At 62.1% G+C, this 24,626-nt stretch overlaps 9 protein-coding genes across 9 annotated transcripts; 3 read left to right on the top strand and 6 right to left on the bottom strand.

Annotated features, from left to right (window-relative positions):
• Positions 1 to 20: 20 nt before the first annotated feature.
• PAN0_018c5643 (GAF domain-like protein) lies at positions 21 to 775 on the bottom strand (the record flags this gene model as incomplete). The annotated part of the gene is made up of 2 exons (XM_014798872.1): positions 21 to 702; positions 768 to 775. The coding sequence occupies 2 exons, from the start codon at positions 773 to 775 to the stop codon at positions 21 to 23; spliced, it is 690 nt and encodes a 229-aa protein (XP_014654358.1).
• Positions 776 to 1,102: 327 nt separating this feature from the next.
• On the top strand, positions 1,103 to 2,749 carry PAN0_018d5642 (homoserine acetyltransferase; the record flags this gene model as incomplete). The annotated part of the gene is made up of 1 exon (XM_014798871.1): positions 1,103 to 2,749. The coding sequence occupies one exon, from the start codon at positions 1,103 to 1,105 to the stop codon at positions 2,747 to 2,749; it is 1,647 nt and encodes a 548-aa protein (XP_014654357.1).
• Positions 2,750 to 2,765: 16 nt separating this feature from the next.
• Positions 2,766 to 3,497, bottom strand: PAN0_018c5641 (flavin reductase like domain-containing protein; the record flags this gene model as incomplete). Its single annotated transcript, XM_014798870.1, has 1 exon — positions 2,766 to 3,497. One exon carries the CDS (start codon positions 3,495 to 3,497, stop codon positions 2,766 to 2,768), a length of 732 nt encoding a protein of 243 aa, XP_014654356.1.
• Positions 3,498 to 3,806: 309 nt separating this feature from the next.
• PAN0_018d5640 (urease) lies at positions 3,807 to 6,371 on the top strand (the record flags this gene model as incomplete). The annotated part of the gene is made up of 1 exon (XM_014798869.1): positions 3,807 to 6,371. The coding sequence occupies one exon, from the start codon at positions 3,807 to 3,809 to the stop codon at positions 6,369 to 6,371; it is 2,565 nt and encodes an 854-aa protein (XP_014654355.1).
• A 34-nt stretch (positions 6,372 to 6,405) lies between these two features.
• PAN0_018c5639 (uncharacterized protein) lies at positions 6,406 to 7,623 on the bottom strand (the record flags this gene model as incomplete). Its single annotated transcript, XM_014798868.1, has 1 exon — positions 6,406 to 7,623. One exon carries the CDS (start codon positions 7,621 to 7,623, stop codon positions 6,406 to 6,408), a length of 1,218 nt encoding a protein of 405 aa, XP_014654354.1.
• Positions 7,624 to 7,831: 208 nt separating this feature from the next.
• PAN0_018d5638 (acetamidase) lies at positions 7,832 to 9,415 on the top strand (the record flags this gene model as incomplete). Its single annotated transcript, XM_014798867.1, has 1 exon — positions 7,832 to 9,415. One exon carries the CDS (start codon positions 7,832 to 7,834, stop codon positions 9,413 to 9,415), a length of 1,584 nt encoding a protein of 527 aa, XP_014654353.1.
• Positions 9,416 to 9,573: 158 nt separating this feature from the next.
• PAN0_018c5637 (clavaminate synthase-like protein) lies at positions 9,574 to 10,773 on the bottom strand (the record flags this gene model as incomplete). Its single annotated transcript, XM_014798866.1, has 1 exon — positions 9,574 to 10,773. One exon carries the CDS (start codon positions 10,771 to 10,773, stop codon positions 9,574 to 9,576), a length of 1,200 nt encoding a protein of 399 aa, XP_014654352.1.
• Positions 10,774 to 11,723: 950 nt separating this feature from the next.
• PAN0_018c5636 (uncharacterized protein) lies at positions 11,724 to 17,363 on the bottom strand (the record flags this gene model as incomplete). Its single annotated transcript, XM_014798865.1, has 5 exons — positions 11,724 to 15,931; positions 16,211 to 16,433; positions 16,517 to 16,572; positions 16,680 to 17,012; positions 17,108 to 17,363. 5 exons carry the CDS (start codon positions 17,361 to 17,363, stop codon positions 11,724 to 11,726), a joined length of 5,076 nt encoding a protein of 1,691 aa, XP_014654351.1.
• A 2,011-nt stretch (positions 17,364 to 19,374) lies between these two features.
• Positions 19,375 to 20,930, bottom strand: PAN0_018c5635 (uncharacterized protein; the record flags this gene model as incomplete). The annotated part of the gene is made up of 2 exons (XM_014798864.1): positions 19,375 to 20,742; positions 20,874 to 20,930. 2 exons carry the CDS (start codon positions 20,928 to 20,930, stop codon positions 19,375 to 19,377), a joined length of 1,425 nt encoding a protein of 474 aa, XP_014654350.1.
• Between the last annotated feature and the right edge of the window lie 3,696 nt (positions 20,931 to 24,626).

Raw genomic sequence — 24,626 nt, 5'->3', positions numbered from 1 at the left:
GTCCGAAACGTGCTGGATGTTTACCAGGCGGAGCGCTCCACAAGGAGCTGGGCGATCTTGTTGAGCCTCACTTCGTCCTCTGCGTCGAAGCCGTTGAGCGACTCGCAGTCGATGTCGAGCACGCCGATGATGACACTGTCGACGGTGCCTCTTCCGGCCCAGGACTTGTCGTCTTGAATCTGTGTCTCGCCGCTAGTTGGTGACTGTTCTTCCAGCGCCTGGCGGTGTTGGGTCGCGAGGCGGGATCGGTGGATGACGAGGGGCACGACGATTTCGGACCTGCTGAGCGAGTCGCAGGCGATATGCCCCGGATAGGCCTCTGTATCATCTACCCTGACCACGCGAGGAGGCAGGAGGGCGGAGGCATCTGCGCACACCCCACGACCCGGCACCGAGTGGATGAGCTGACACGCAGGTAGGCCGTTAAACGGCCCCAGCAGAAGTGTGGGTTGCTTGCGCGGGCGGCGTGCTGCGAGCTCGGACGGCATCAGCGGCGAGAGCAAGTAGAAGCCGGCCCAGTTGACACGCTTGGCCTCCCACGCATGGAACCGGTTCATCGAAGCATAGATCAAAGAGGCCGCATTGGATAATGACGAAACCCAGTCTGTCGACGCATCAACAAGCCCGAGAAGGGACGACTCGAGGTGGTCGTAAAAGTCGGCCTTGCTCTGCACGTACGACGGCAACGCTGCCGCATCAGCACTGCCAACACCCAACGTCAGCCCTTGCTCCAAGCGGAAAAGCCAGGATGGGGAAGGAAGACTCACTGAACCATCTTGAAAAGCACCAATGAACGAGAAGGAGGGATGGTGGTAGCAGCAGAGGGATCGTGCTGGTGCGAGCAAGGGTGAGGGTCGCACTCGGAAGAAATGGCGTGCACGGCCAAGGTTGGGCTCGGGTGCAAAGCCGGTGGGGCGAAAAAAAGGTGCCGGGCATGAGAAGGTGGAGAGTGGGAAAATGTGCCGAAATCCGCGCGCCCAATCACGCCATCGACGGCTGCCATCGACGGCCCAACTTCCGAGCGTTAGGCTGAGTCGACGCAAAGGGTCCTCCTCTCCACATCCCACAGCTCCATCTTGCTTGCGACACCATCGGATCGGCCATGTCGCGTCCATCTCTGCGGCTGCTCGCGTCGTCGGTGCGCACACTTTCTCGAGCAGGCACACCGTCGTGGTCGCGCTCGGTGCACGCCAGGTCCGAGTTCTCCTGCGTCGATGCCAACGAGCGGCGCGGCCACAAGCTGCAGCGTCGAGCCGAGCAGGCAGCAGCGGCAGCAGCAGCATCGGCGAGCAAGTCGCCGCTCTGCACCGCGCCGTCGTCGAGCGACCCCTCGGTCGCCTTTCCCTGCGTCGACGCCAACGAGGCGCGCGAATCCCGGCTGCGCAGCCAGCTCGGCTCGCCCCAGCTCGCACCGGACGCACCCACAACCGCCGCCGCCGAGGTCGACGAGTCCGGGCCCGAACCCTCCTACACAAAGGTCGTCAGTGGATACCAGCTCTACCACCACCGCGAGCCGTTCCGCCTCGACTACGGCGGCGAGCTGCCCGAGTTCCACCTGGCGTACGAAACGTGGGGCACGCTCAACGCCGACCGGTCCAACGCCATCCTTCTGCATACGGGGCTATCGGCATCGTCGCATGCAGCGTCCACCGAGTTGAACCCCGCCAAGGGGTGGTGGGAGGACTTTGTGGGCCCCAACAAGCCGCTCGACACGAACCGCTTCTTTGTGATCTGCACCAACGTGCTCGGTGGCTGCTACGGTTCCACGGGCCCCTCATCGCCGCATCCGCAGGACCCGACGGGTGCAGCGTACGCAACGCGCTTCCCGATCCTGAGCATCTTTGACATGGTGCGTGCGCAGTTCCGGCTGCTGGACCAGTTGGGCATCCGCACGCTGTACGCGAGTGTGGGCAGCAGCATGGGCGGCATGCAGAGCATTGCAGCGGCGCACCTGGAGCGCGAGCGCGTGCAGCGGCTGGTGTCCATCAGTGGCTGTGCCCGCAGCGCGCCGGCGAGCATCGCGCTGAGGTATGCGCAGCGAAGCGTGCTCATGAGCGATCCGAACTGGAATCGCGGCTTCTACTACCAGCCGGGCTCGCTTCCGCCGCATACGGGCATGAAGCTCGCACGTCAAATCGCCACGTTTACGTACAGGTCGGGACCCGAGTGGGAGCAGCGCTTTGGTCGCGCACGACGCATCGCCCCCAGCGAGGGGGGCGAAGAGCACGAGTTGGACCCAGCGTTGTGTCCCGACTTTCTCATCGAGACGTATCTCGACCATCAGGGCGAACAGTTCTGCCTCAAGTACGACGCCAACTCGCTGATCTACATCTCGAAGGCTATGGACCTGTTCGACATGTCCGACCATGCGCTGTCGGATCTGGAGCGTCGACGCACCGCTGCGCACGGCGAGGGCGAGGCGGGTTTGTCCGTCTCCCACACACCCCCACCCGCACCAAGGCCGAGGAAGAGACAGCATATCAGCACGCTTTCGTCGCCCGCTGCCCATGCCTACGTGCCCGCCCTTGCGCGCGGCATGGCCCGACTCTCACACATCCCCACACTCGTCATCGGCGTGCAGAGCGATATCCTCTTCCCCGTGGAGCAGCAGCGCGAAATCGCAGAATGCCTTCGCCTTAACGGCAACGATTCGGTAAGGTACTACGAACTCGACGCCCCGCATGGACACGATAGCTTCCTCATCGACGTGCCCAACGTCGGCGGCGCCATCCGCGGCTTCCTGGAATAAGAAAGCATGGTTGGCATTACGATGGCGTGGTGAATCGCTGGTGACGGTAGATGAGTGGCTTTTGATGCATGTCCGTGGGTAGGTGGACGTGCAGCACGCGCGCGAGGTAAAGCACGCTGCTCGGTTGCGCTTCGCGTGGCGTGGGAGCGTACTGTGCGAGTGGGACGGTGTCGACCACTTGACAAGCGAAAGCACCTAAACTCCTACTGAGCGCTGGTGGGGCGTCTTGTCCGAGCTGCAGATCGAGCAATCCAGCCTTGTGCAGTGGATGTTCCTCCGCTGAAAGCTCCTCAAGCGGCGGGGTTCCAGGCTTGGCGTATGCTGCGGCCACATCTGCCTGACCCTCAGCCAGGATACTGACGACAAAGTGCACCCGCTCCCCGCCCGCGCGCGAGGAGAAATGCCCGTCGAGTGCCGCGGCGAGCTTCGAGGGTGTGCGCATGGAAAAGCACACCACATTCGGCTCCAACGACACCGACGTAAAGCTCGACAGCGTCGCCGCATGAACCCTTCTCCCGCCGGTTGGTGAAGCAGGAAGAAGCGTGGTGATGAGTGCAACGGGTTGGGCGGATTCGCGCATAAGCGCCCGGATGCGATGCGACACTGTCGTGTCCGAAGCCGAGCCACAAGATGACCGAGGCGCGCACGACGAAAACGTGCGTCGCGGTACCAAGGCCGGCCGGAGATGTCGATGTGGGCGGAAGGCTTCGAGCGTGAGACGCGACGTCGAGGCGCGTGCACTCGCCATGCTGCACGCCCGCATCGAACCACGGCCGCACGAGGATACAAGGTGAGGGTGCATAGACAAGACCCCGTGTCAACGGTTGGACGACCAAAATCACACCGCAACGCCATCCCGGAACGCGGATCTCGGATCCCCAAGCCCGAATTTTGGTTTATGTTAGAGCTAAGGCTCGGCGCTTCTTATCGGCGCTTGGCACGGACCCTGTTCCGCTCGCGGCTTCATCTAAACCATCCTTCTTACCCTCAAGCTCTACCTCGTGCCTATCAGCGTTCAGCTCACCGCGGAGCTTCATTTCAACCAACTCAAGGCACGATGCATCTCCTGCCGCGCGAACGCGACAAGCTTCTGCTCCACCATGCCGGCACCTTGGCGCAGAAACGCCTCGCCCGCGGCGTGAGGCTCAACCAGACCGAGGCCACCGCGCTCATCGCCACTGTGCTCCACGAGCGCATCCGCGACGGCCAACACTCGGTCGCCGAACTCATGCAGCACGGCAAGACCCTCCTCGGTCGCTGCCACGTGCTTCCTGGCGTCGCCGAGCTTCTGCACGAGGTCATGGTCGAGGGCACCTTCCTCGACGGAACCTTCCTCGTCACCGTGCACCATCCCGTCTGCACCGAGGCGGGCGACATTCATGCCGCGCTCTTCTCGAGCTTCTTCCCCGCTCCTGATCCAAGCGTGTTCCAGACGACTGCCATCGCGCCTGCCGATGCCGCACACGTGCTCCCGGGTGCGCTCGTCACGCAGCGAGATGCTCCTGCGATCCAGCTCTGCCCCAAGCGCGAGAGGGTGGTGGTCAAGGTCACCAACACGGGCGACAGGCCCATCCAGGTCGGATCGCACTATCCGTTCCTCGAGGTGAATGCCGCCATGTCGTTCCCACGTCTGCTGGCGCTGGGCAAGCGTCTCGACATCGCACCGGGCACAGCCATCCGCTTCGAACCGGGCGACACCAAGAGCGTCACGCTTGTCCAGGTCGGTGGGACCAAGATCCTCGCCGGCGGCAACAACCTCGCAACCGGTCCGCTCGACGAGTTCCTCGCCTCGGCCGATGCCAAAGCGGCGCTGACCAAGCGCATCCAAGCCGCTGGCTTCGCCGATGAGCCCGTGCCGGACCTCAGCGGCGTGACGCCTCCTGCGCCGTACGAATTGTCGCGCGAGGCGTACGCGGCGCTGTACGGCCCCACGGTGGGCGACCGCGTGCGGCTGGCAGACAGCCCGCTGTGGCTCGAGGTGGAGAAGGACTACACCGTCTACGGCGACGAGCTCAAGTTCGGCGGCGGCAAGGTGATCCGCGACGGCATGGGCCAGGCATCGGGTCGGAGCGACGCGGCGGTGCTGGACGTGGTGGTGATCAACGCGCTGATCGTCGACTGGTGGGGAATCGTCAAGGCGGACATTGGCATTCGCGCCGGCCACATTGTGGGCATCGGCAAGGCGGGCAATCCAGCCATCATGGACGGTGTCGACCCGAACCTCGTCATCGGCTCGTGCACCGAGGTGATCGCGGGCGAAAAGTACATTGTCACCGCAGGTGCGATCGATGCACACGTGCACTACATCTGTCCGGACCTGCACGAGGAGGCGCTCGCCTCGGGAATCACGACACTCATCGGCGGCGGCACGGGTCCGACCGCCGGCTCGAGCGCCACGACGTGCACGCCGGGCCAGGACCAGCTGCGCAGCATGATGATCGCCACCGACGGCGTCCCGCTCAACTTTGCCTTCACGGGCAAGGGCAACGACTCGGGCCTGCCGGGCCTCGAGGACCAGATCAAGGCCGGCTGTGCGGGACTCAAGATCCACGAGGACTGGGGCGCCACGCCGGCCGTCATCGACGCATGCCTGACCGTGTGCGACAAGTACGACGTGCAGTGCAACATCCACACGGACACGCTCAACGAGTCGTGCTTCGTCGAAGGCACGCTTGCCGCTTTCAAGGGCCGCACGATCCACACCTACCACTCGGAGGGCGCAGGAGGTGGGCATGCTCCCGACATCATCCGCGTATGTGGCGAGACCAACGTACTGCCATCGTCGACCAATCCTACGAGGCCGTATGCGAAGAACACGCTGGATGAGCATCTCGACATGCTCATGGTGTGTCACCACCTTTCCAAGGACATTGTCGAGGACGTGGCGTTTGCCGACTCGCGCATCCGCGCCGAAACCGTGGCGGCCGAAGACGTGCTGCAGGACTCCGGCGCCATCTCGATGATCAGCTCCGACTCCCAGGCCATGGGTCGTATTGGCGAGGTCGTCGCACGCACCTGGCGTACCGCCTCCAAAATGGCCTCTCTCACCGGTCCCCTTTCCGACACCCCCTCCGGCGTTCCCAATACCGCCGATGCCGTACCGGATAATCTGCGAATCAAGCGCTACGTGGCCAAGTACACGATCAACCCCGCACTCGTGCACGGCATTTCGCACCGCATCGGCTCGATCGAACCGGGCAAGCTTGCCGACCTGGTCTTCTATCTCCCCGCCAACTTCGGTACACGCCCCGAGTTCGTGCTTAAAGGAGGACAGGTGGCATGGGCACAAATGGGCGATGCCAACGCATCCATCCCCACCGTCCAGCCGATCTACGGTCGACCCATGCATGGCGCAAATGCCAATGCGGCACCGCACAACTCGATCCTGTTTGTCAGCCAGGTTTCGCTGGCGCAGGGGATCGTGCAGGGGTACGGACTGCGCAAGCGCACCGAGGCGGTCAAGGGCTGCAGGAGCGTCAGCAAGAAGGACATGAAGCTCAACACGCATACGCCCGATCTCAAGGTGGATCCCGAGACGTACGAAGTCACGGATGGCGGTAGGCTGCTCACCGTCCCGCCCGCCGATGAGTTGCCCATGACGCAAAGCGTGGCGCTCTTCTAACCCCGCAGTGAGCATCGTAATGGAATGGAATTGGCTAGATGAGTTTGCGATCGAGGGTGAGCAGCCGTGTGTGCGCGGCGGTCTGAACTTTGGCGGGGAGTTGGCACCACAGGTCGTCTTCATCGCGGGGTGGCATGCGGTCGAGCTGGGCGAAGTGGGCCAGTAGCTGCGTGGCGTAGACAGGATGGGCGGTGCGGATCGCCACGCCGTCTTGGTGCATGTGCATGTATGCAATCGACTCGGGCACGCCTCGTTCGAGCTGCGGCTTCAGATGACGATTCCAAAACCCCACCGTCCGATCCCCACCCTCGGGAACGTGAAGAGACCCCTCGCGAAATGGCAGGCAAAGCAGCAGCATGGTTCCGCGCCACCACTTGTGCTCCATCTTGACACTGGGTGCGGCTGGCCGTTGTGCAAGCTGATGCGCCGTGTACATCGCGTGCAACCGCTCCCACTGCGGCCACGACAAACACCGCACCGGCTCTTCTCTGTGAACTCTTTGCGCCAAGTCCCAGGGATGGGTATCGCAGAGATGCTCTACACGACGCGCGTCGAGCACAAAGAATCCACGACCCGACACCCACCTTGCTCCCAACTCGACCGTCTTGTCCGCCATGAGTGCGTGCTGCACCACCGCTGGTTCCAGCACACCAAACACCCCACCGCCCGCGCCGGCTTTGAGCAGCCGCGCGACGTACTCTGTCGCCTGTGCTCGAGTCCGCACCGCTGGCGGGATACACTCGATATATGCCAGCCGGGGACCGAGTGCCTCTGCTATTTCTTTCGCTGCGACGAGGTGCCTGACGATGTCGGCGTAGCCATCGGACCATGTGATTCGGAACGCTTCCAGGCTGAACCACCCTGCCGCCGCGCCAGCCTGCCACGTAGTCAGTGCTGCCTCGAGCAGGCTGATGGATTTGCACCGTGTCGCGAGCCCGGGGACCAGCTGAAGCAGCCGCGCCAGATGGATGCCCGAGCCACGCGCCGCAATGGCCGCAGCTAGGTCCGACCACGGTGTGCTAGCTGGATGCGTGCGCTCCTCGTCCCGCGCAGCGAGTGCGACGTGCAGCGGACTCAGCACAGTGTGCAGGAACTCCACCAGCCGCTCGAGCTTGCCCGCGTCCACAGCGAGGCTGGGTCCCGCTGGAGTCTCGTGCGTCTGCGGGGCGCAGGCATCTTGATCGTGCTCGCCAGTGCGCGGCTGGGCGCGACCGGGGTGCGTGCGCTTCTGCAGCTTGCGCGGCACAAACATGGGAGCCGCCACTTAGCGCATGTTGGATGATGAGGGTGCGATGGTGAGAGCGGTGCGCTATTTGATGGCCATCACAAAGAAAAAGAAACACCAAAAAGCGCTCGAAAATCCGCCTTCCGCGGTGTGTTGATGTGGAGGTTTGGCGCCGCACCGACCTTGGGTCATCACCTCCATCTACCTCTACCACTGCATCACGAAGACCCATACAATGTCGACCGCCAAACTTGCACGCGGCGAGTTCCGCAATCCCCACCCGGATCCCAACACTCCGGCTGCCGGACAGGCTGTCGAGGCCCTCCTCTCCACCGTGCAAGACGCGCACCGCCGCTTCGCCGACCCCACCGCGGACGACTACGCTCTAGCTCGCCTCAGCCTCGACGAGCTCCAGACACGCCTCCTCGAACGAACGCTGACCGTGCCGCAGCTCGTAGAGGCACGCATACGCTTGACTGTCCGCGCGAGTCTCGCAACGCACTGCCTTACCGCGTTCCCCTACTCCGCCGCACTCGAGCACGCCGAGCGATACCAGCAGCTCCTCGATGCCTCCACGCCGTCGGCGCTGCTGGAGCAGTACCCGCTTTTCGGGCTCGTGTTCAGCGTCAAGGACTGCATCCATATGCAGGGGCTCGCCACTACGCTCGGCTGCTCCTCGCGCGCCGCACACGTCGAATCGCACACCGCCGAGATCGTGCACAAGCTGCGCATGCTCGGCGGCATCATGATCGCCAAAACCACCGCGCCGCAACTCATGATGCACAACACCACCCACTCCCCACTGTGGGGCACCACGCGCTCTCCCATCTCCTGCTCGGATGGCGCAGAGGACGAGTTTCAGGTCGGCGGCAGTTCGGGCGGCGAGGCGAGCCTCGTCAAGATGGGCGGCAGCCACCTCGGTGTCGGAACGGACATGGGCGGGTCAGTGCGCCAGCCGGCTTGTCTCGCCGAGCTCGTCGGCTTCAAATTCACCGCGACCCCAGATGGGTTTCGCTGGCAACTGCCGGATGACTTTATGACGGGCCTGCCACACACCACCGTCCCCGCCACGGCACCGGGGCTGCTTGCGCGCGACATCAGCACCGTCCGTCGAGCCGTTGATGCACTTGAAGGCTCCAAGGCCTCACCGGATGCATTGCCGCGCATCATTCACACGGCCCAGTACGGCTCACCCGAGGTTTCGGCGCTGATCACACATCTCGTCTCTGCGCTGGGCGAGAGCGGGGTGCAGTGCGATGAGCTGGGCGCGGTGGATGCGGGCGAGTGGGAGATGGCATGGGCAGAGCACGCTACGCAGCACGGCTTTGCAGCTGCACGTCAGATGCTCGCCAACGACCCGCTCATCGCACGCACCATGTTCGACGAATCCCGCCTGGCCGACTCGACCTGGCCACCGCATCCGACGCGCCTCGCTGAGCTCAAGCACTCGCTCCAGTCGCGCGTGGGCACCAACATGCTGCTCACCCCAACGTACGTCCTCGGCGGTCCTGTCCGCAATGCCGCGTTTGTACAGCTCGATTCGCAACATGCGGAGGTGTGGTGCCAGATCGTGAATCTGCTCGACTGGCCAGCCGTCTCGGTCCCCCTCCACAAGCTGCGTCCCCACACCCGGACCGCACTCATCCACCGCGACGAGGAATGGTCCAACTTCAGCCCGGGCATGCTTGCGCCCGATCCCATCGAGCCAGGCGAGGGCGAGGCGAGACTGCCCGTGCTCAGCATCCAGCTCGTCGCTCCACCAGGTCACCACCAAGCGTTGCTGGACCTCGCACAGCGCGTCGCACAGATCGAACTGTAGCAACAATGCAGTTGGATGCAAGAACGTCGGGACAAGTGTTGAAACTAGAAGTACAAAGGTGGCGAGAGAACAGAGCGATTACGATCGAAAGACGGGGAAAGGTTGGCATGTTAAATGCGTCGATTGGGACAAGGGGCAAGGGGGTATAGGGTTGAAGCCTAGTTGGCGCGAACGGCACTGGTTTGAGCGGTGAACTTGGACTTGACTCTTTCGCCGTTGTAACCGAGCACCTTTTGGCCGGCGATCTCCTCGACGTCATGGCCGTCCTGGGCCTTCTTTGCCTGTTGCTGGCCGTACGCCTTGACCCTGAGCCTCTCCCAGTCGCCTGCGGTGGGCACCTTTTCGCCCTTGGCCTTGGCGGCGTCCCAGAATCCGCCCTCCTTGTGCTTCCTTGCGGCATACGTCTCCCTGACGACGCTCGACTCCTCGATGGGTTCGAGCGCGACATCGTCGTTGAAAAGGGCAAAGTAAAAGATGCCGAGACGCGTGTAGTGGGCCTGGTCGGCGGGTGGGGCAACGACGCGGTGGATGGTCTGCTTGAGATACCCGCCCGAGATAAAGTGCATTGCATCGCCCAGGTTGATCACGAGCGCATTGTCGCGGTGCTTGACCAGGCGCCACTTGTTATCAGGCATCAACACCTCGAGCGACGTAATCGGCTGACTCCACAGAATCGAGACCGAGTTGAAATCGGTGTGACCCTGGAGTCTGACGCCACCGAGCTTGTCGTCATCCTGCTGGTCAGGAGTGTGGTACATGGCATACCGCAGCAGATCCAGACCGCGCTTTTCGGGCTCCTTGCTCAGCTCCCACAGATGGTTCGCGGGCAGCTTGAGCACGAGCGACAGCACGCTCAGGATCTTGCGCAGGATCACTGCGTGGTTGAATCGTGCAAACTCCTCGATCTCCGGCAGCAGATGCTGGATCGACGGTGGGAAGAGCTGCTCGCGCTTGTCGGCAGCAAAACTCTGCGATCCAAAGTTGAGCTGCTCGATTCGATCCTTGACGCCGTTGAGCTTCCAGTGTCCCTGCTCCTTGTATCCGACAAACGAGCCGGTGGAGAGGATGTCGGCCTTGTACTTGGCCTTGTCTGCCTCCGAGACGCCGTTGAACGCGTACTGGCCAATGGCGAACTGACGCAGCACGTGCTCCCACGACAGGCCGTGGTTCTCGGCATAGATGAATCCATCGCGCGAGAAAGCCTCGCCCACCTCGCGCACCACCGACTCGGGGACCGAGGTGAAGTCGTCCCCACTGATCTGCGAAAGGTCGAGCGTGGTGAGCGGGGCCCATTCGAGATCCGTCTCGCGCGTAGGCACGGGTGGGGTCCACGCAGGAAGCTCAGGTCGTCCAGCCATCGTGCAAATACCAAAACAGTGTAGAAGAGTATGTGTGTGGTTGCAAGACAGAAGCAGCTGTACCACAGCTTGTATATATGGGATCCCCATCAAAAGGCCCCCTGTAGGGCCGGGGGGGTTGGGGGGCTTTGTCACAAGCAACTCTTCGCATCGCACAATGACGATCAGCCGAGTCAGAGCCGGGGGCGAGCACACCATTTCTTCGCGCGCGGGCGGACGGGCGCGCCGTTGGCCGGTCAACCCTCCGTGCTTGCAGAGGTGGAGAAGCGCCTGCCCTGTCGCGGGGGGGACGAATCGGCGTTTCAAATCCCCGCACTGTCCGCATGGCGCGCGGTATCTGACGTGCTTGCGCCCACCGCATCACGCCATCCCACACGCCATCGCACAAACGTGCTCACCTCACCAGCCCCCACGTTTCGAAGAATTCAACCATCACCCGATCCCCAAGTCTCCGTTTTCCCGATCGGAATACAATGCGCACAAATCGGCTCAACTTCAGTCCAACAGCCCCACAAAAGTCGCTCCCCGTCTCGTCAGGCCAACGACATTTCTCGCCACCGGGATTGCGCGCGGCTCCTACTTCGAACGCCGCAGGACGCCCTCGTCATGAGCCTCGTCTCTGTAGCACGTACAATCTGATACCTCTACTGTTTGCGCCTCCCTTTTCCGCATCGACAGCTTCCAGGCGCTCCGGTAGAGAGTTAAAGGAGGCGCTAGGCCCACGTAGCCTCAACCGCCAGCCAAGGAGTGTGTGGAAGGTCGAAAGCGCACCACTCCTGCACGCCCCAAATAGAACAGTCACATGGTCGATTCGAACAGACACAAAGCATTGCCACTAGCGAGAAACTACATACACAGAGAGGGCGCAATCTGGAGCCTTGTAAGAGAAACACCGGGAAGCTGAACACATATATCACAGAGAGAAAGAAAAAGGAGGGGGAAAATGGAAATCATCGCCTGCGCGAGTAGTCGGTGCCCTGCGACCTGCCGGTATCAGCACGTGGGCGACTACCGCCATTGGCGCGGTAGCCCTCCTCGGCATCGTACGTGCCCGACTTGATGCTGCCGCGACCGGAGCGGCTCGACATGGACGTACCGCGCGACGTCATGCTGCGGCTCGCCGAGCTGGCGAGCGAGTTGCTGCGCGTCGACTTGGACGCGATGCTCTGGCTTGCGAGCGAGCCCTCGGCGCCGTGGAAGAACGACGCGCGGCTGCGCGACTTCTGGATGCGCATCGTCTCCATCGCCGCGTGCGCACGCACCTGGCACATGTTGCTCAGCAGATAGTTGGCCTTGCTGCCGCCGCCGATCAGTCCCTTGCCCTTGGCCTCGAGCGGCTTGCCCGACAGCACCTTGCGGAACTCGGTCTTGGCTGCCTCGTCTTGACCCATGCACCCACGCAGGCGGCCGAGCTCGTAGTGCGAAAAGTACACCAGATACCTGTCCACCTCGTCGAGCTTCGAGCCGTGCTCAAACACCTTGTTGAACGACTGCACCGCATCCGCCTGGATCTCCTCGATCGGGCCCACCGTGTCCTCGGCGGGCAGACGCACGAGCGTCTGCGGCTCCGGGTACGCCACGAAGCGCAGCGCCACACCGCGCAGGAAGAACGCCAGGCAGTACGCCGACCAGTACTCGTTCTCGCCCGTGCCGTACGACTTGGGGTTGTGGTACGACTCGAGCTCGTCGATAAACTCGTCGATGCGCGTCAGCGTATTCTCGACAAGCAGGAACACGGGCGTCTGGCCGATGCAGTGCCACAGGTACGAGAACTCGAGACCGGGCAGCGGCAGACGGTTCTGCTGCGCAATGTACTTCTTGGCCTTGAGCGCCACAAACCTCTCGAAGGGGATCTGGCGACCGGCCACCTTCTTGGTGAGCTTGCCGACGGTGCGCATGATCGTGGCGCTCTTGGCGCGGTCGTCCATACCCGTCTCGTAGAGCATGACCGCCTTGGCGTACTGGTAGATCGCCTTGGACCAGTTCGACTCGCGCGAGAGCACGTCGTAGCACTCGTACGCGCGCGCAAAGTCGCACGTGCACAGGTAGGTGAGCGAGAGGTCCCAGAAGCACAGGTGGTGCAGCTGCTTGAACTCGCGCTGCGACTCGATCGCGTTGCGGTAGTACTCGATCGCCTTCTCGGGCAGCGCCTGCGCAGCGTACAGCCGGGCGGACCAGAAGAGGTAGAAGATACCGTTGGGGAAGCGCACCAGGTTCCACGAGAGCACCTTGTCGGCAAATTCAAAGTCGAGCTCCGTCACGGGGATGTAGCTCGAGATCCACAGGTGGTACATGAGGATGACAATGTCGCAGAGCGGGCGACGCACACCCTCCTCGTCAGCCGAGATGGTGGGCAGCGGCTTGCTCTTGCTCCAGCCACCGGCGCGTGCGAAGAGGTCGAGCGAGAACTTGCGGTCGCCGACAAAGCCAAAGCCCTCCATGATCTTGAGCGTCTTGGTGGGCAGCATCGAGAGCACGAGCGAGCAGACGGCGTTGCCGAGGTAGACACCGGAGCGGAAGTCCTGGTCGAGGTGGATGGCGTTGGAGCGCTTGCCGGACACCTCGGCCTCCTCGGCCTCGGCATCGACGGCCTCGACAAACTTGAAGAGCTCGCGCACGAGGAAGTAGGCCGAGCGCAGGCCGAGCGCCTGCTTGACAAAGCCGATGCTGTCGCCCGAGTAGAAGATGCCGAGCACCGACTTGAGCAGCTGCGACTCGGCAAACACGAGCTCGGCGTGGAGCTGGACCAGGCTCATGGACCTGTAGTTGGCCATCTTGCCGCCGCCAATGAGCTTGCCGATGGCGCCCTGCTTCTTGCGCAGGAAGCCGGCGATCTTCATCGAGTGCTGGCAGCACATGATGGCCGTCTCAAAGTCGGTGGGCTCAAACGTCATGATCGACTTGACCGAGTTGATGAGCGCCATGCCCTCGGCCTTGTACAGACGCGTGCTGGCACCTTCCATGCACAGCTCCTCGGCCTCGCGCATGCGCGAGTTGAGGAAGAGCGCCATGGCCTCGCGCACCGTCGCCAGGTCCTCGCGGCAGTCGTTGTCGTCGATGCGGCAGTCCGAGGCGCTGATCTTGGCCTTGACGTGGTCCGGGCGCACGGCGGTCTCGGGCGTGATCGACTCGTCCGAGTAGGCCGACATCTGGTCGTCGTCGGGCGAGTCCTCCTCGTCGAACTCCTCGTCCTCGTCCGGGTAGTGGTCGACGGTGCGAGGGGTCTGGCGCTGACCGGGGCGTGCGACACCGTGATCCTCGCCGTCGTCCTCCTCTTCCTCCTCCGACTCGGCGTGCTGAGGCTCGTCGTTGGCACCGTTGTTGCGGTTGCCGCCACGGAGGTAGCTGAGGCCAGCGGCGGCAGCGCCACCAACACCGGCGGCAACACCAGCCACGGCACCGACAGCGGCGCCAGTGTAGCTCTGGGCCTGCTGGGGCTCCTCTTCCTGTTCTGGCTCGGGCTCGGGCTCGGCCTTCTGGCTGGGCTTGCGAGCGAGCGACTTGTTGGCCGAGGGCGAGCGCTTGGCACGCGGGGCGGGCTCGGGCTCGGGCTCAGACTCTGGGTCCTCGAAGCCGTCCTCGTCGGACTCCTCGGGCTCGGGCTCGGGCTCGCGCGCCTTCTTCTTGCTCTTGGAAGCCTTGGCAGCGCCAGCACCAGCAGCAGCGGCGCCCGCAGCGGCGGCTGCACCGGCGGCAGCGCCCTTCTTGTTGGACGACGACTTTTTGGACGAGGCATCACCCTTGTCGCCCTTGCCGCCCTTTGCATCGCCGTACGACTTCTTGATGGTGCCGTCGGTGCAGATCTCAGCGAGCTTCTGGTGGCCGAACGAGTCCTCGAGCGTGTCCTCGTTGTGCTCCTTGAGCCACTTGATGATGGAGCCGTAGTTGTGGCGGTCGTTGACGGTCTGGGTGAGAGGCTTGCCGCTGGTCTGCGGGTACTCCCAGTTGACGGTGCCGTCCATGGTCATGAGGCCAGAGCGCTGGTAGATGTTCTTGGCGCGGACGAAGGGCTGGAGCTGGTAGTTCTTGAGACGGATCTGGTTGGCGAGCACCTCGCGCCTGTAGGCGAGATCGGGATCGTCGTCGTCGCAGGTGGTGTTTGTGAACCAGTCTACGGTGACCTTCTCGAACTCGTCGGTGAGCTCCTTCATCTCGGCCTCGATCTTCTTGCGCGACTTGGAGTCCTTCATGATGTCGTTTTCGCCGGCCTGGGGCTCGATGTAGTCCCAGTCCCAGTCCATGGTGCCGCCCATACCCTTGCGGATCTTGGAGGCGGGGACGAGCTCTTCGAGGTCCTTTGCCTTACTGGAGAACTTGATCTTGTCGCGCACGACGGGGTCGAGCATGGGCTGGAGCACCTGCCAGATACCCTTGAAGATCCAGGGAGCGCCGTGGACGTAGATGCGCTGGAGCGACTCTGGGTAGTAGGCCTCGAGACACTTGACGAGGAAGAGCACACACTGCCAGTCCATGTTCTTGAGACCGAAGCCGGCCATGTCGAAAACGACGACGGCCTTCTCGTAGGGAGGGGTGGTGATGAGGCGCGCGTTCTCCATGGCGAGGAGGACGTAGTCCTGGAGGACCTCGTGCTTCTGTGCGCTGGTGAAGTGGCGGGCGACGTGGATAAAGTAGATGGGGTTCTCCATCTTGTCGGTGGAGCCCTTGATGTAGGAGATACCGCGGCGCATCTGGTTCATGAAACCGGGCACGTCCTTGAGGCCGTCCTCGCCCTTTTCAATGATGCCTGCGACGTCCTTCTCGAGGCGGAACTTGCAGGCGGCGGCCAACATGGCGAGGGCACGGTCAATGTCCCACTTGCGCGCACGGAGGAAACGGAGGACCGAGGTGTCTGGGTGGTCCATCTTGGTGAACTCCCAGACGGTTTCGCGGAGGATGGGTCCGCCGTACTTGTCGATGAATTCGTTCATCTCCTTCATCTCCTCGGCCTTCTTGGCCTCCTCCTTTGCCTTGTCATCCTTGGGAATGTCCTTGCCGGCCTCCTTTTCGTTCTTGGGTGCCGAGGTGTTGCCCTTGGGGAGCTTGGCGGGGCCGCCCTGCTGCCAGACCTTCTCCGAGACCTCTTTGTTCTTTTCAAAGAGCTCCCCGAGACGTCGCCAGATCTCTCGAAGGTCCTTCTCCTGGTCCTTGGTGAGGTTGCCTGGAGGAAAGGGAAGCGTTGCAGTCGCGAGGTGGGAAGGGGGGAGGAGATGCAGATACAGAGACGGTCAGCTTTTGCACTCAAGCGGTTTGTGGGCTCGGAGAAGCCGACTGCTGCGTCACTGGGGCGTGATTTTTGACCGGAGAGTGCTAGCGTTCGGCTGTGCCGTCTGCAGCGCTCGAACCGCGTCGGCTGATCGGCGCGATGGGCCGGCAGAGGCGCATACAGTCGGAGCGGCAGGCACTAAGCGGGAGAGTGGGAGAGTGGGAAGCAACTTACCCCTGTAGGCTGGTAGGATGTCCTCGCCGTACTCGTTGGTGATGGTGGACATCTTGGCTACCGGCTGCGCCTTGTTGGGCGAAGAAGACGGAGGAAAGTGGGAGTTGGGGGAGCGAAACTGGCTAGGTTCGCGGTCCTGCTGCTGATGGAGCTGGAACGACTGCTGTCTTGCCAAGAGAGCGGGAAGGCAGTAGACGGAGCGAAAGCGGAAGCGCACGATCGGCTAGGAAGCAGCGAGAAGGAGCGACAACAAAAGCAGAGGCAGCAACCAGAAAAGCGGCTGCTGTACAGAAAGAGCTAGCACACCTCGCGACCAAAGACGGCGAAGTGAGCGCAGGCAGGAAAGAGGGCGGAAAGGGGATCTCCGGGCACGGGTATCGGGAGGGGTGCGGGAGACGAAGCGGTGTGTATGAGAGAAAGAAGGGGGAGTCTGCGTTCCTCTAGGTGTGGATGGAAAGAGCAGCTCTACGATGGTGGTGAACAAAGAAGAAGAAGAAGGGATCCGGGTGGATGGGATGAAGTGGGTGCTGGGGTTTTATTGGGAACTCGAGGGCGGGGAAGCTTTTCGGAGACGGAGACGGCGACGATGAGGACGACGACGAGGAGTCGGATGCAAGAGTGGCGGGGCGGGGGGCTGTCTCACCGTGGGGTCTGGGCGGGCTGGGAGGAGGGATGGGATCGATGGCCAAAAAGCAAGCCGTGCGCAAGTGCCTGGCGGCTCGAATGGATGCAAGACGCCAGGCGGAGCTCCAGTTGGGTTTTGGATGCAGTGACGACGATGGGGAAATGCCGAGCAAGGCAGCTGCGAGCCGACGGAGGGGAACAGAGAGAGGGAGCAGGAGCAAGCAGACAGGCAGGCACCGAGAGTGCAGTCGAAGCAAGGCCAAACGAGCGGACGAATGGCTCGACGGCCCGTCAGGCGGAGGCACCGACGAGAGGTGGAGAGAGGAAGTCCAAAATTTCGCAGTCGGCTCCACATCGAGGGCGAGTGAACGCGTGATTGCCTGGTGAAAGGTGCGGGTTGCATGTGCTGATCCGCAGAGTGGGCGCGTGCCCGTGCGCGACGAGCGGTGGCGTGGGAGCAGTGTCGGAAAAGGTTGAGTGTGGAGCTGGACGAGGCCAGATCTGGAATCCGCCCGCCTCGAGCCGGCATGGGTGTTAGGTGAGTTTCTTTGCGTCTGCATGCAGCAGCGTCTGCAGCTGCAGCCCAGCCCAGCCCAGCCCAGCTAGACATCCAACGCCCCCTCTATCGCATCGCAACCGCAGCATCCATCCACCCGCTCGAGATTCGGCGATTGATCTGTCGGAACGAACCGATCTCATCGATACGAGCTATGCCACAACAAGGAGAGAGACAACCTAGTGTTTGAACCGTGCGTCGCTCGATCAGGTGGATTACAGCATGCGTGCCTGAGGAGAGCAGCGACCGTGGAACACAATGGACAGGGCAAAGTCGGGCGGAGGGGGGAAGGAGGGGGGGCACCTGACACTCGTGCCGTGTCTCAATTCCCGACTCGGAAGCCCTGGGTTGGGGCGACGAGAGAGCTTCTAACCGGACGGCATTTTACGCGAGACTGACGGCGAACCCGCGCTGGAACCGACGCAGAGCTTCAGCACCACACGCCGAGCCCAGCCTTGAGACATGCACCGCGACACTGTCTTGCCTCTCGCCCGCCTTGCCTTGCCTTGCCTTGCCTTGCGCGGTTGGGCATGCCAAAAAAGAAGACGAAAAAGTCGGTGGGGGATGAATGAATGTGAAATCCGTCCTTGTCTGTCTGGCAGTTGCGCGCGGGGTAGCCTCTTCTCCAAAGCCATTTTTACGAGCCCGCTCTCGGCTAGCACACGAGGTGCATGGCAAACTGACGCCCAATCCAACCTCGCCTGCACGCCCCGAACGGAACCCAAACCCGGGCCCCACCCTGGTCCAACCATACAAGCGCATAACCATCGCATTTCAAAGCGGTATCGAGAGCAGAGTGAGTGAGTGAGTGAGTGCCAAGGTGAGCGAGTGCATACGGCGTCGGAGCAGCAAAACATGCTAAAAATTCCAACCGCCGCTGCTTCGAGTGACGGCGTGGCGACAACGAGGTGCAGTGCAAATCATCGCCAGCTTATCCTCCCTCTGCCGATTTTCATTCTGCACGAGCTTTCCCACTTTAGGCGGCCACTAAAACCAGCCCATTGTAGCTGCACTGCTCGCTGCACGCGATGACCTTTAGGCGACAAACAAACTTCGTCATTGGCGTCGGATGGTGATGACGCTCCCCACTCTCGAGCTTTCCACAACCGAGGCCGCGTCAATCTGGCCCTGGATGGCAGAGACGTGACGTCGCTCGGTAGAGCTTGTTCCCTCATCGATCCCACGCTGTCCACCCTACCGAAGCGTCGAGCGTCGAGCGTCGTCGTGACAAAAAGTCGGGGGGCGACGAGGGGGAGATGGAATCCGGGGTCCGGAACCGAATTCATCGCAGGCACGTCTCCGCCCAAGCGCGTTAGATGTGCCTGGTGGTAACCTTCCGGCTCTGCTCGTGTGGGGGGCATGGCGTGCATAGCCGCGGGAAATGTCGTCCAAAGCCGCGCCAGCTTGCTTTTTCACAAGCCAAAAGAATCCAACCCCCCAACACCATCAACTCGCACACAACACCATCCACACCTTGTTGCTGCCGGGTCGGCTCGGAATCCAGTCCGCTCTCGGTCTCGGCTCAAATGCTTTATCCTACACCCGGCCCCATGTGGCCAGCATCGTGAACAGACCCGAATCCAATCCTCACGTGCTTTCCATTCATACACCTAGAAGCATAGCCCGGTTCTGTTTCGTCCCAATCCCGCTCATCCCCGCTGCATTCTGTTAGAGCACAAACCCATCGCCGAGAAGATGTGACACGCTCACAAAACCCTCGCGCACACCACACCCCACGTTCGGCTTCCAACGTTCAAGAGGTATTTGACTTTTTTTTGGGGGATGGGGTCTGTGTTGGTACATTGTCGCGCGCGCTGTTGATGCGCGTCGACAAAGAGAAAGCTTTTCGAGACGTACTGAGAGAAGGAGGAAAACGGTGACAGAGGGAACCGACAACAACAGCCAAGATGCAAATAAATCAACGCCGTGTGCACGCATGTGGTTGCATGCGCAGACTCGGCGTGGTGAACAGGAGGCAACGGCGCTAGTTGACGTCGTCCATCTCCATGTTGGCCATCACGTCGCCGCCGGCATCGGCGCCATAGCGTTCCTCGCCGTTGTCGTCGCGCTCCTCCACCTCGTCTTCCTCGTCAAACATGTCGGCGGATCCGGAGCGGTCGGCGCGGTCGCTGCCGCTGCCGCTTCCGCTCGCGCCGTCGTCCATACGGAAGCGACCATGCTTGGCATCGCCGTCGCTCAGACGCATGTTGCCCAGGCCCGCAAGCGGGCTCATGGTCGCACTGCGCATCGACGGATCGTACGTGCTCGTCGTGCTGCCGTCGCTGCTGTCGTTGGGCACCAACGCAGGCGTAGGCCCACGCGCCGGGCTCGCGCTCGCATTGCTCGACACCGTGTTGCGCCGTTTCGACGCCATGAGCGTCTCAAAGTTGATCTGCTCCGATCCCAACAGGCCCGACGACGGCGGACTCACCGCCGCAGGCCACAGCGCCTTCTCCTCCGGCAGCGATCGCGCATTGGCGTCCATGCCTACCAGGATCGCCGCCGCCTCGAGCAGCTGCACCTGCTGATGCTTGCTCATCAGAAACTTGGACGCCTCCTTCCAGTACACCGTGTGCTCCCACCGGTGCTTGATCAGACAACTCGGGTGACGATACACCTTGGCGCAGCTCTCGCATCGGTGCAGCTGCTCGTGCTTGCCGCCCTTGCCGTCCTCGTCGTCGACCATGGTGCCCGTCGAGCTTACCGAAGCGCGGCGGTCGCGCTTGGCGACGCCGTCAGCACCGCCATTGGCGTGCGAGGTGATCATGCCTGGGCTCGGCATGGGCATGCTGCTGTCCAGACTCGACGGGCCAAAGCACTCGACGCCCAGATGCGAGTGGCCTTGCGAGCGGTTTTCGCGCTGGATGGGCTGTGCGTTGCTGCGCGCCTGGAACGATCCGGGCGCCACGGTCGAGTTGGAGGTGATGGACGACGACAGCGACAGCGCTTCGGCAGCCGCGCCGAACGACGTCGAGAGGCCGCCCATCTCGACGGCGGCCATGCGCGGCGAGCGAGCGGTCATGGGGATGGCACGGCCGTTGGGCGAGGCAGGCATGCCCGCGGCGCCTCGGCTCATCGACAGGAGCGAGGCGCCGCCTGCGCCAGCCGCCGAAGCGGTGTCGGTGGCTTTGCGTCGCATCTGGCCGGTGATGGATTCCCGTCTGCGTCCTCGGCTGGGGACGGCCGAGGAGACGGCGCCGTTGGGCGTAACGTCGCTTCTCGAGTTGGGCAAAGACGAGGGCGCGAAGAATCCTTTCGACGGCGGCGAGAGGCCGGAGAGGGGCAGCGTCATGGTCATGTTTTGCGATGGATCGTAGTAGGCGCGACGGACCGAAGTAGCAACGGGCGAGGTCTGGGAGCGACAATGGCACAGCGAGGTCGATGTCGAACGGATGTCAGTCGCTGCTCTTCTGGGCGAGAGTGCAGGCGCGGGCAGCCTCTGAGAGGTGCGCACGTCGAGGCTCGTCTGACGAGACGACTTACTGTAGTGGTCGTGGTGGAAGTGCCGCTAGTGTGACGTGCCGTGTTGGAGAAGCTCATGCGCCGAGACGTGGACTCTTGCTGTGTGCGTGCGAGCAAGTCGAGCAAGCAAGCAGCAGTATTACCGAGTCAGGGTCGAGCAAAAGCGGCACGCACCGAGGTTGAGAGCGAGTAGCACCACCAAGAAAGGAACCGAGCCAGCGAGCGATTGAAAGGGAGAGAGAAAGAAAAAAGGGGGAGCGAGAAACGAATAGGGAGGGTGGGGTTAGGCTGCAAAGTCTTTCGGAAACGTCTGGCCAGAAGGGCGGTGGTGTGCGTCAAGGCTGGGAAGCAAGGATCGAGCGAGGCCTTGAGACAGGTTGGAGTGAAGTTCCCACCGAGCCCATGCAGCAACGTTGGCGCCTTCAAGAAAGGCGCAACACGATGCGGGTAGGGTCCAGTGAGCCTTTTTTCCCTTCTGCCTGCTGGCTCGCCCGAGTTCGCCGCAACCGTGATGCCGCTGCTAGCGTCGTCGACGTAACTTTCAAGTCAAGCCGAGGGGAAGCGAAAAAGCAACGCCATGCGCGCACAAGAAAAGCCGGTGATAGCGGCCGAGGCACTCCGGCACGCAAGCACGCGCGGATTGAGCCGAAGAAGAAAGAGACTCACGACAAGAGGTCAGAAGGCGAAGGAGAGACCAGAGAAAGGATGTTCACTGGGAACCACCTCGCGACGGAAGACGTTGAAGTGGGGGTTTGAGGTGGGTGGAAGGAGGGCACGAGCGACGTTGAGGGGCCTTGCTCGAGACGAAGGTACCAGTGGCCGAGGGGGGCGCTACGGGAGTGGATGAATGCCGCGTGTTGAGGGGGGTGATTTAAGAGGCGTAGGCGTGAACCAATCCTAGTCGAATGCAGCACTTTGTGTCGAAAGTGCCACGATGCTCGGTCGCCGAGGACAGCAGAACGGAGCTAAAAGCAACTGGGCCGGTATGGGCAAGGCAAGCTGTGCCGAGAAAAGATGCTGGTCGAACCGAGGCAGCGATTGGGCGCGCGTTTGGCGGCGAGACACGGAAGGTGGACGAAGGTGGTCGTCAAGTCGAAGAGATTTTTGTGTGCACCTTGGAGAGGTTGCCAGAGGTGCTGTTCGTGACGGGTGTTCAGTTTGTGAACAAGAGCAAGAGAAGACGGAGGTTGGACGTTGGACCAAAACAAAGCCTGATGAAAGACCGTGGGAGTTGAGCTGTTGAGGCGATCCAAAGGGGCCGAAAGCAAGAAGGTTCTGACCAACGAAGAGACGAAGAGAAGAGAGAGTCAGAGAGTGGTGGTGGTGGTGGTGGTGATGGTGGTGTCGCAGAAAGTACGAGGGCGAGCGGGCGTGTGTGGTCGGAGAAGTGAGCCGGGCGCGACTGGAAAGCGTGTGTGTGTGTGTGGGCCGTCAGGGCGAGGGAGAGAGAGGGCAGCTGTGGTGCAGCCGGCGTCGTGTCGCAGTGCAGCATGCAGCACGCGGGCACGTCCTCTGCTCAAGTGCTGCACAAATTTTTGGGAAGCGCCCTCACTTTTTCCTTTTTTTTTTGGCTGGTCGGATGGTTGGTTCTCGAATTCTGGTTGGTCCTGCCTGCGAAAGCGGGTCCATCACCACACGGAGCTTGCCGCCGCCGCCGCGCCTCGCCTCGCCCAACGCTGCACCGAGGTCCCCGGACAGAAGCGCTCCTTCCATATCGAAAAAAAAAAGCTGGGAAATTGACCACACGGGGAAGCCGACAAAGGGTCGCTCAGGGTCGACGGCTCGGGGCTTGTTTCCACTTCTCGACGGCCGTTCCTATAACTTACAGGCAGAGGAACAGTGTCGCCGGGGTTAAGCTCGCCGCCTGGCCATGACACTCACCTGCTACTGCGCTCTCTCCACACAATGAGCTTTGCCCGTGTTCTGCTGCTGCTGCTGCTGCTGCTGCCACTCTACGCGGCGACCAACTGCCGCAGCACGGCTGGATGCGTGGGACTTTTTATCCTTGCGCCTGCTGTACTGCATTGTCCGGTCTGCTACAAGTCAAATTGGTCCTATCATTCGCCCTTGCCCTCATCTTTTGACACCTAACTTTCTCCCCGTGACGATCCATGTCATCGTACGAGCAGTCTTTGTGGCCTGACGAGAGAAGAGCATGGAAATCGAGTCAGCGCTGTAGCAAATTGCGTGCGCAGGTGTAGCAATGTGAGATCGTCGCATCTCCTTGTATCGGGACGGCGCTTGGAGCCAATCAGATGAGCGCTTCGGCAAAGGAGGCGGCGGCGGCGGCGGGCGGCTGGCGAGCCAAGGTGGAGACGGGTGTCGGATCGGGGAGATGCAGACCACGCTGCAGGCTGCATGGGGGTTGAGGTGCAGCTGCATTTGCGAGGGCCAACAAAAGGCGGAGTGCAGCTGGCGCACTTGTGCTTTGGCTCTGCTTGGGCTCGCCCTGTCGGCCGCGGGGCATCTCGAATACGAGGCTGCCGAGCGACAAATGGCGGACCGGATGCACGATAGCCGCCCTCATGTCTCGCGCGCACGCACGATTGTGAGCACAAGCGACATTGCCGCAGTCGCTCGTCTCGCTTCGCCCTGCCCTGCTGCATTTTCGACGCGACTGCCTCTCCCCAGCTGCGAGAGCTGCGAGAGCTGCGAGGCCTGCAAGGCTGCAATTGGAAAGGCCTCGCCGCGCAGCGATCTAGGGACGCGCCCTGGTCTGGGCCTTAGCCGAGCCATCTGTTCTTCTCACCAACGCTCGGCTCGAGCCTCTCTGTCTGCTGGCTGCCACGGCAATCCATATTTCGGATTCTGATTGGCGGCGTGCCATCAAGCCGAATTTCGAAAAAATACGAGGTGCCAACAGCAACCCTCGATTTTTTTCCGCTGCAGGCCCAGGGTGGGGATCGCTTGCCGTTGGCTCGGGCGGGCAGCAGCAACATGCCAAGCACGACTGCATCCCTGTGGGGCTTGACACTGCAGACAGCCACCCCCACCATCAAAGCCACAGCGGTCTGTGCTCCCGAGTGGTCCAATCCGAATGCGCCGCGCGGCGGGGAGCACGTTGCAATCTTCAAACAGCACCAAAGTGGAGTCGAAGTGATCATGTGTTCAACGCAAAGAAAAAAGGTGAGGCTTGACTGTAATGCTGTTCTTGTTTAGGGTTGGCGGTGAATTGGAGCTCGAGCTGGCTCATGGATGTCGTGCACAGGAACTGGCCTAGCAACACCCAAGCTCGGGGAAGCAGACGGCCAGGACGATGGGCTCGCAGATCGGACCAATCAGAGCGCAGCCCGACCGGCCAAAGTCTCTATGTTCGGCCCCTCGGAGTCAGACAGCACGGGGTATCGGCCGATCGAGCGACTTGTCGTTGCCGCGAGTCTGGACGTGCCAGGCTCTGACTCGGAGAATATTGAGTTGGGTGCGTGAGGAAGAGCCTCGCAGCAAAGATTCGGTCCATCCTCGGACAATCTTTTTTTTCTTCTCCGCAATGAGCCTCGACTCTGAGCTGCTAGGATTCGTGCCAAAGGCTGTACCGAGCCGCGTCCGACAGGTCACGCCATATCGATGCGCCGAAAGCACAGAATCAGCACCAGCACCGACGGATACCGACCCTTTCCAGCATACAGCGACAGCCATGCTGTTCGCTTGCTGATCGAAAATCGAGATCGGATCTGGATCTCAAGCAGGGGCAGGCGGAGTCGGCGCGGCTAAATCAAGTCCAACGGAGCTGTGCGGAGACAAGCGGAAGCCGGACGCGCGCTTTGTCCGGCATCT

This window comes from Moesziomyces antarcticus (genome assembly GCF_000747765.1).
Source record: "Moesziomyces antarcticus DNA, scaffold: scaffold_v10018, strain JCM 10317, whole genome shotgun sequence".
Taxonomy (NCBI): Eukaryota; Fungi; Basidiomycota; class Ustilaginomycetes; order Ustilaginales; family Ustilaginaceae; genus Moesziomyces; species Moesziomyces antarcticus.
Note: the sequence above shows the minus strand (reverse complement) of the source record. Positions and strands in the feature narration are given on the sequence as shown.